Below are 9,379 nucleotides of genomic sequence, written 5' to 3'. Positions count from 1 at the left end.
AGCTAAGAGAAGTTATCTTTTGAAAAACAGACTAGCAGGTGGTTTTCTACAATGAAAGCAAGTGTTAGGAAAAAATAATAAACAGTTGTGGAAAGTACTGTGAAATGACGTATTAAAAAATGGTCTGTACGCCAAGATAGTACGCTACGATGGTGACCGATAACGAAATGGTACAAAGATGGTAATCTGGACCGAGACAGATTCAGGTGTTCTGCAAACATTTCGGCTTTAAAGTTACAGGAATTTGTCTAAATCAGACACAGGGCACACAAGTAGTTAGTAATTCATTTTATTGTCCATCTTTGTTTGCTATCCATCATCAAATTTCAGCTATCCTTCTATATATTACTTATCTCTCGATCCATTTTACACTCACAATAAAAAGACATTAAAGGTTAGTTTAAAAAAAAGCAATAGTAAGCAATTATACAATTCCATCAAGTGAAAGTTTTTCATAAAAGGTCAACACTGCTGAATCTACTATAGTCTGTAATAATTACCAGTACAATACAAAACAATTAACTTTATTTTCCACTATTGTGACAGCAAAATATCTTAATCGACTACATATAAAGCTGTTTACCTCAAACCAAGCCATAAATGTTAAAGTAGAACTGTTAAAATTAAAGATAGCAGAAAATGCTATTTGTATTTGAACTGCTCTTCATTGCTCTGCTTCAGTGGCCATCTTTTCCCAACAGAGGCACTGCCACCACTACATCAGCTAAAATAAGGAACAGTGAAGAATGAGTTCTATTAGAGTTATGCATCATATAACATCAGTCAGGTGACTGCATTTATGAAGATGAAGGCAGTAACTCATAATATAGAAACAGTCATATAGGTGCATGCCAACCTTAATCAACTGGAAAATGACCAAAACATTTTTTTTTTACTTAATTGTTGATTATTTCAGTTCTTTAAAGCAACTGCATGCATTTTTGTGTATTTTGCGAATTTGGAGACGCCTAAAGGTACGTGAGTGGATTTGTAAGTCGTAATTGCTGCTGTAAAGAAACCTCCTCTCTTTTTTTTTGCAGAATTTTGTACCTGCTCTCCAAACTTAAATACCCCCAGAACAGACATTTGACAAGTGTGGGAAAGATAAAAGCAGCCGTTTGCTTTATTAGAAGTCAGTGTACCCTAAGAATGCTTTTGAAACTGATATTTAAAAAAAACGTACATACAGTTGCTTTAAATGATGTGATACAATAAAAGGAACGCTGTATTTATTTCTGAATATGTAGCACATTTGCTGATCTTGATCTTAATATAATTATTGAGAGTTGGTCATGCACGTCACAGAATAAATCAGCTTCCATGGCCTTTTATAACACAGATATTCAGTTCATACCAGAATTGAAGCCCTGACACTTAGCAGTGCCGTTGGTCAGGGAATCAGGCATCTCGATGCCGTTCTTGTCCACACACCAGCAAAAGTCAGTCTTATCCCAGCACTGCTGAGCCAGATAGTCTCCGTTCTCATCACACCTGGGGCGGAACGATGGCAGAAGACTCTTGACCTCCCCAGAAGCCTCCTTCTGGCACTGGGTGAGCTCTGTGGGACAGAAAATACAAATATGTGTGAGCAAAAGACATAAAGCTGCTGAGAAATAATCGGATTCAAAACGGTAAGATCTTGATACCTGGTTTGGGATTTGAGGAAGAGGAATCCTGTTAAACAGAGCGTAATGACAAATAAATAAATGAAAGAGATGAGAAATCTGCAGATGGCAGGATTGATGTTTTCCATATTTTTATATCTCCATTTTCATTTATCGCTTCCTGTTTTGATATTCATCATTTCTAAAGCAAAACCATTTCGTTTTCTGACTCAATCCTGACATCAAGTGGCTGCCTGCCCATATTAAAACACATTCAAGAGGAGAGGAAATGAGTTTTACCTTCTTCTCCTTGGGCTCTTCCTCATATGTCAGAGCGAGGGAGCTCATGGGGAGATGCATTTGCAAGGGGGCACGCATTACTGCACAAAAAAAAAAAAAAGGGGAAGAAAGTCTGAATTGTTATGCTTTCATTAGAGGACATCTGTGGTGATTTAAAAGGTAGTATGATGAGAAGCCCATGAAATCAATATTCGCTGACCAGACTTGCGGCTGATCTCCTGCAGGCGGTCGCTGCGTCTCTCCAGGGTGTTGAGCTGCTCCTTCTGGCTGTATGCCATGTAGGCGGTGAAGGCCTGGCCTGCGATCAGTATGCCAGCCAGCAGAGTCACTCCTGCCACCTTCAAGGCCTGATTGTTCGATGATCTGTTAGGAAATACACAGACCAGTGTATTCAAACGAGTGAAATGGTGGTGGTGGTGGTGGCAAAAAAAGAATATATATATTTTTAAGTCATCCTTTCAAAACTGTTGGGTGTCCTAAAATGGACAGAAAAGTTTTGGTTTACATTAAAACTAGTTGTCAAATATTCCGAGCTCTTAAAAGCACTAGAACATCGAATAGAGTGTCTGGTATTTTCATCTGTACTGAATTATTAATCAGATATGTAATGTGACATGTGTGATCATTTCAAATGGAAGAATATACACAGTTTGCACAAAACATATTTCAGAACACATAACACATATACAATACATAATTTTTCATTAAAATGTGTTAGTTTTGAAATGAGACACTGACAGTGATGACTAAATATGTGATAAAAGTCACATTTTACACATTTTTCTGCCTACTTATTGAAGAAATCAGCTCTTTACACTCAATCACTTTCCGTTGACCTGCATTTAACATATACAAGTGGGGAAAAATAAGATTTATCTATAAAACAAATTTAAAAACGATGTTTCCTCACCTTCCCCGAGTTCCCATGTTGATTGAAGTTTGCTCGCTTGGAGCTCTGATAAGTGGTGCATCGTTTCCGTCGGTGGACATTTCTGATCGATAGTCAGAAAACACTTCTCAAAATGTAGTCAATTCGCTCAAGGGGTTTTTGTAACAGCGCTCTGTTATGAAAATATGAGAACTGAGAGTCCAGCAGCGACACTCGGATGAAAGTGTCTGGAGCAGAGCGAGTGTATTATTTGATTGGTTATGACGGACTGCATCATCAGTTGTCAGACAGAAGTGAACTGGAATGTAGCGTTTCCACGTTTCACCTGTTCATAAATCTTGCCAGTGTGCAAATGATTCAGTGTAGAAATCGGTTTTGTGAGATTTGTCTTTTTTTAAATCTAAAATGCTTTTAAACAAGACCTTTTGTAATATACTTCTCAAATATACATGCGCAACAAAGTGATAAACAATGACAGTACTTACCTGTTGTTGTTGTTAATGTAACAAAAGAGCGCGAGCGGCCTGTTACCATGGTAACCTTTGCCGGAATATTGAAATATTTGTAATATCTAGCTTTTTTTTCCTCAGTAAAAAATAACAGACAGAATGCATCGTGCTTGTTTCCCTAATACTAAAAACGCATATTAAAGGAACAGTTCACCCAAAAATGAAGATTCTGTCATCCTTTACTCTTTTTTTTTTCTCCCAAACCTGCATTAATTTCTTTACGACGTTCACAAAAATAGATATTCTAAAAACATATTGGTAACCAAACAGTTGATGGTAAGCCATTGAAAAGGCTACTATGGAAGTCAATGGCTGTTTGATTAAAAACATTTTTGAAATATCTATGTTCAACAGAAAAAATAAACTCATACTGGGAACATGAAGAGTAAACTGAATTTTTTTTATTTTAGGGCGAACTATCCCTATGGAGTGCAATGCTTTCACTTTCACTTATCTTGCCTAGCATGAAATAAAATGCTCCAAAAAGAAAGTGAACAGCTTATGAAATTCTAGTATATAGAACCATAAATGAGAAAAGTATCCAGATATTAAATCCGTTTACTTTAAATATAGTTTAGGTTTTGCCATTTTTCTTTTAAACTTCTACACAACTTAATAACCAGCTAGAATTGCGAGTGTCTTCAGTGTCTGCACAGGGTGAAATACTTCGAGGAAATGAATTGTTCTGGTATAATCGGAATGAGGATGTTTTCTTGGTGTTCCCCTAGCATTCATTCATTTGGTTTTAAAATAAACTAAAACACATCAGATTCATCAAACCGGTTAGACGTGTAATCAGCTTAAAGGCAGCTGAACAGTCGAGAACCTAAGCTTTTGGCACTGCTATCATAAGAAATCAATGAAGACAGGAGGCAAAAGTATTATTTGACGTTTTATTCTGAAAAAATCCAATAGTTTACAGACGACGTCCACGGCGACCTCCCTTTCTGCGGGTGCTGTCCGATGGAATGGGGGTGACGTCCTCTGTAGAAGAAAATGAAAGTGAATGAGACTTCCTCATAAAACAAGTTTACACTGAACAGACATCAGGCATCATTAGATGGCAGTGCTAGTGCTAACATACCGATACGGCCAATCTTCATGCCGGAACGAGCCAGAGCCCGGAGCGCAGACTGTGCCCCTGGTCCAGGTGTCTTGGTTCTTAAGAGGGGTGGTGGGGGGGGAAGCAAGTAAATCATGATGCAAGCTCATACGCTCTTCTCATAAACTCATACCCAGTTGTCATGAACATTATATTTGAGCTCGTCTGTAAATGTGTTGTGCATTCAGGGCCTCACACCTGTTTCCACCAGTGGCCCTCAGCTTGATGTGCAGAGCGGTGATGCCCAGCTCCTTGCACCTCTGAGCCACATCCTGAGCCGCCAACATAGCAGCATAAGGAGAGGACTCGTCTCTGTCGGCCTTCACCTTCATCCCACCGGTAACACGGCAGATTGTTTCTCTGAAGATCAAGAGGAAGGAAAACTCATTCAGAAGATGATCACCATCCGAATGTAAAATGACAAACATCCCCTGAAAAGAATTTGTTCGCCCAAATATATGACAAGCCTTTTTTTTTTTGCTTTCATGAAACAGAAATGCATTTAAGAAAATCATGGGCACTATTTAAAATTAAATTACTCCAAGAAATAAAACTGCCAGTGCAACTTGCATGCTATGTAGCAGTTCTTCAGAAACTAAAAGTTTAGTTGTTGACGGCCAATTTTTTTTTCTTTCTGAAATTAAAGGTTAAAATGTGGAAACTACAAGTTATGCGTCTCATATGCAAAAGTCATTGACGTAAGACCTGATAAGATCCATCTAATAGCCACGTTGAATTAGATATGAATTATTAGTGAATGTAGTTCAACAGTAGGTCTAGAAGTAAAAATCCCATTTATTTTCTCCATAGGGGGATCAAAGGTTTAACAGTGGAACTCCTGAGGATAAACCACATTACCCATGATTCTGCACAAAAAACATCTAATCAAAACATCCCGACAAGCAAATGAAGCAAAATCATTTCAGAACTCACCCACACCCTTGAAGTACTATGAAGGACAATCTCCCTATGCTCCCAAAACTAAATTTGTATATACATATCTGACAAAAAAAAAGCTAAATATATAGTCTCTAGAGACATAGCTAGCAACCATATATCAATTTTTATATTTTTTATTTCATTGTATCATTTGCACTACTTACAGGGACATGAGCTGTTTACGGTTTACAAGTATACATTCTTACACCTGTCATTTCGTTTGATTTCCAAATACTTGTGTGATCCAAATCAATATTTTTGTAATGTTGGTGATTCACCTCACAGCTGGTTGGTTTTTGTTCATGGATTTTAAAGGCACAATATGCAAGTTTTCGCCGCTAGAGGGCGTGTATTCAAAACAAACAAGGAAACAAAGGCATAGTTAGATGGCGCAGTGACTGAGTGTGGAATCATGGGAGTTGTCGTCTTCATCCCCACAGCCGAAGCAATCCGATGGGACTCGGGCAGAAATCATGTTCATGAATGAGCTAATGTATTAAAGATTTATTAACGTCGTAGTATGAAGCAGGGTGAGGCTGAAAGCCGTCGAAGCGAAACGAGGCCACTGAACGAGCACGACACACGGCTCAAAAGCAGTGGAGCTTTTATTATGCCACAGTCGACCGCTTCCGCTCCTTCCGGAAAGCAGCAGAAGTAAGCAGCGCTGCTTTATCATACTAGATACATTTGAACGTTCTGTTTTAATGCTACTCTATGCGGTCGTCACCTGTCTAATAAAATGCATAGCATATTAAAGCTTCTTTGGTGTTTCCATGTTTTCTACAAAACAAAACGGAAATCGAGGGGTTATGACGTCATTGGCAGGCCACAGAATGACACTATAGACACGGTCCGTGTCACTAGTTAAAATTGCTTATTTCTCTGGATTTAAACATTCTTCGAAACATTTGGGAAAATGTACGTACACAAGTCAGCAAAATATATAACTCTGTTCTAGTGTTTTTTGGATATTTTAATTTAAAAAAAAAAATCTTACTTATTGTGCCTTTAAGTCCTAAAAGATGACTTTTTAAAAATCTTTATTGGAAAACTCCCAAAGTCCAATGAAAGAGAGGGCAGACACGGTTACACTCTATAACTTACATTTTAGGGTGCTTTCACACTAGCACTTTTGGTGCGCACCGGGTTCGGGTACGTTTGGATGATGTGAACGCCGTCTTCTGAACTCGGGTGTGTACCCACGAACCATACCCGAGTCCGCTTAAAAAGGGTGGTCTGGGGTACGGTTCAAGTGAACTCCGGTACGGTTCACTGCTGAAGTGAACGCAATTGTACCAAATCATGGAAGTGAACCGCTATTAATGACGTATTATTTGATAAAAATGTGTGTTTGTTTCACTCACTTTCCTGACGAGCGTGACTGACGCGCTGCAAGCAGAGAGCTGCATATCTCAATTCTGTTCACCTTCAGAGTTCTTTAGAGCATTTGCGTAAGACAGACGTAAGTGCCGCTATGTACTGAAGCTTTGGAAACAAAACAAACGGTTCAAAAACAAATGAAATTGAAGAGAGCAATGCTACGCATTTTGCCGTCTTCTCCTGCGCCATCGTTACTAAGCAACGGGGTAAACAGCTGCTGGCTTGATGACGCAAACGAACCGTGGTTCGGACCCAAATAAAATAATGTGAACACAGTCCAGCGGGGGCAGGGGGAGGGGGGAGCAATCGAACTCAGGTTCGGACCAAGCAATCGAACCAAGTGTGAAAGCACCCTTAGTTTGGTCATCACACAAAGCTAATCGCAAAGCTTATAATAAAGTACAAACTATTTTATAACGCCATATTTTGGAGCTTGACGGATTCAGTACACTTTCAATTATGAGGAACACCATTATTATTTAAAGAAATATTTTTTGGTGAAAATGACAGGCAAGTGAAACACTATAAACGTTTAGAGCAATACGGAAAAACGCAGCATGTGGAATCAAGGCAAAATTTGAATTGAAATCATTGTAGTATCTGACACTTTACTGTGCAAATTCAAAATCTCACTTCATTTGTTTTGCTGGTATTTGTGCTTTTCATGTGCATAGAGATTTTTCTCCATGTTCTTGCGGTACTTACTTTCCAGAGTTTAATTTCACCAAATAATGTTATTTTTAGCAGCACCATATGACCCCTTTAAAAAGTTAGTCATGTATTTTTTTTTCTTCTAGACTAGTCACAACTTTTAAAAATCAGTTACAAAAAGGTAGATTGCTCTAATTTGAATTGAAAAGTAACACTGGTTACCCCTTGGCTAACTGCTAGTTGGTCAAACTAGTTCTTAAGACAGTCTCAGCATAGTGGCCCCTGGCGTGCAACTAAGCGTTTAAACTAAGCCAGTCACGGTGTTATAAGCTACAGACTTTATTCAGTGTGAACTGCTGACAGACAACTTAATGAAATACCACGTAAATCATCCAGAAAAGCCCAAGCTTTCCTCGACAATATTCCTTTAGACGCCAAATGGGGGCTTACATATCTACATTGTCATTAGTACAAGTCCAGTGGAGATTTCTTAAAGATTAGGACGAGAAACTGACCACCTTCCTCACACAAACTGTATCGCAGCACAGCGTATCTGCTCTGAATATAGGCAACTATAGCGGATCGTGCAGCTGCGCTAGCGAGGCCAATATGGAGCAGAGCCCCTCCAGAGCAACACCGGGTATCCGACTAAAACACTGCACTTATCACTATTTATACGAGTAATATCACGGTCCTCTGGTGCGCGAGGTGTTATGGAACGTTACCGAGGTTCACTTTAATATGTAATACTGTTTATAAAGGCTGGATTTGAATGGATTGAAACTATATTGCCTTACCTATGTGTGTCTCTGACAGAGGCCGAAACAGGAAAGGAAGGAACAATCGCTGCCGGGTTGAAAGTTCAACTTCCACAAGCGGAAGTGTTAGTGTGTGTGTATATATAATAAAAGTCCCCTGAGCCTGTATGTTCCATTACTTTCTTTTCTACTTTTTAAAAAACACAATCTCTGTATTTAATATGTACACTGTTTTTCTATCTATATATATATACATATATATATATATATATATATATATATATATATATATATATATATCTTCAATTCTTTAAGGTTGATTACTTAAGACATTAAGTCGCTCTTGTCCTATTTACTGCTTTTATCTTAGTTTTGTCCGCTGAAAATTTGTCATGTATTTTCTACTATGACAAATACTTCAAAAACAGTTTCCACACGCAACATCGCAGATAAAAACAAGACTTTATTACACCTGTAATGAATACTAATTTAAAAACATGCAATAAGAACAAAATATTTCAATCTGTAGTACAGTATATGAGTTACTGCTATTGCATTTACTGTGGCACTCCTACTATACATTTATTTGTATAGTACGTTTGTGTGTAAAATTTACATTGTTAATCATTTTCATGTGATTTTGTTAAGGGGTAATAGAAATACTGTTTGCCAGCAGCAAGACAGATTTTGTTTTCCTTAAATAATATTGCAAAGGCAACAAGTACATATCATATATTATGCTGTTTTTGAAATACGATCCTCAATTCAAGATTGTATGCCAGGTAAAAATATATCTAAGAACTGAAAGATTTCAATATCCACAGGCTACGTTATCTCCTGACATTTTTCTGTATTGCCTATAGCCTACATCAATAACAAGAGACTTCATTCAAATGACAAATGTCTTTTAGGACAGTGTATGCACCTACATTGCATGTTCACCTACTAAAACAACCCACACAGGTCATATATACTGTGGCTATGCTAAGAGTGTTCAGCCTTCCAAATGTAAATGAACAGTCTGTGGTTAATGTAGCAGCTTATTGGCAGTGTCAGAATGATGGAGTGTACAGCTCTGGCCAATATGCACTCTGCTTTGATGAGTGTGTGATGTGGATGCAAGCCATGCTCACAGATGCCCTGCCGCTGACAGATTGAGTTGCAGCTGTAGTTTGTGTTTGTTATAAATATCAAACCAACCAGTGACTCTCCAGTGTTTCATGGGACAAGGATCAGCTGTAAGACTG

At 38.2% G+C, this 9,379-nt stretch overlaps 2 protein-coding genes across 3 annotated transcripts; both read right to left on the bottom strand.

The window, feature by feature from the left end:
- Nucleotides 1–273: 273 nt before the first annotated feature.
- Nucleotides 274–3,030, bottom strand: cd74b (CD74 molecule, major histocompatibility complex, class II invariant chain b). Of its 2 annotated transcripts, none has more exons than XM_016278688.1 (6): nucleotides 2,815–3,030; nucleotides 2,104–2,267; nucleotides 1,905–1,984; nucleotides 1,647–1,674; nucleotides 1,355–1,558; nucleotides 274–724 (listed from the first exon to the last, which is right to left on the bottom strand). In XM_016278688.1, the coding sequence occupies exons 1-6, from the start codon at nucleotides 2,892–2,894 to the stop codon at nucleotides 678–680; spliced, it is 603 nt and encodes a 200-aa protein (XP_016134174.1). In that variant the 5' UTR covers nucleotides 2,895–3,030; the 3' UTR covers nucleotides 274–677. The 2 variants fall into 2 exon arrangements, with proteins under 2 accessions (XP_016134174.1, XP_016134175.1); XM_016278689.1 differs by having other exon boundaries at nucleotides 2,104–2,264.
- A 1,151-nt stretch (nucleotides 3,031–4,181) lies between these two features.
- On the bottom strand, nucleotides 4,182–8,236 carry LOC107590102 (40S ribosomal protein S14; the record flags this gene model as incomplete). The annotated part of the gene is made up of 4 exons (XM_016278716.1): nucleotides 4,182–4,286; nucleotides 4,387–4,463; nucleotides 4,603–4,764; nucleotides 8,172–8,236. Coding segments are annotated over 4 exons (372 nt in total), but the record flags the coding sequence as incomplete, so codon positions are not given.
- Between the last annotated feature and the right edge of the window lie 1,143 nt (nucleotides 8,237–9,379).

This window comes from Sinocyclocheilus grahami, unplaced genomic scaffold, assembly GCF_001515645.1.
Source record: "Sinocyclocheilus grahami isolate Dianchi unplaced genomic scaffold, SAMN03320097.WGS_v1.1 scaffold124.1, whole genome shotgun sequence".
Lineage (NCBI taxonomy): Eukaryota > Metazoa > Chordata > Actinopteri > Cypriniformes > Cyprinidae > Sinocyclocheilus > Sinocyclocheilus grahami.
Note: the sequence above shows the minus strand (reverse complement) of the source record. Positions and strands in the feature narration are given on the sequence as shown.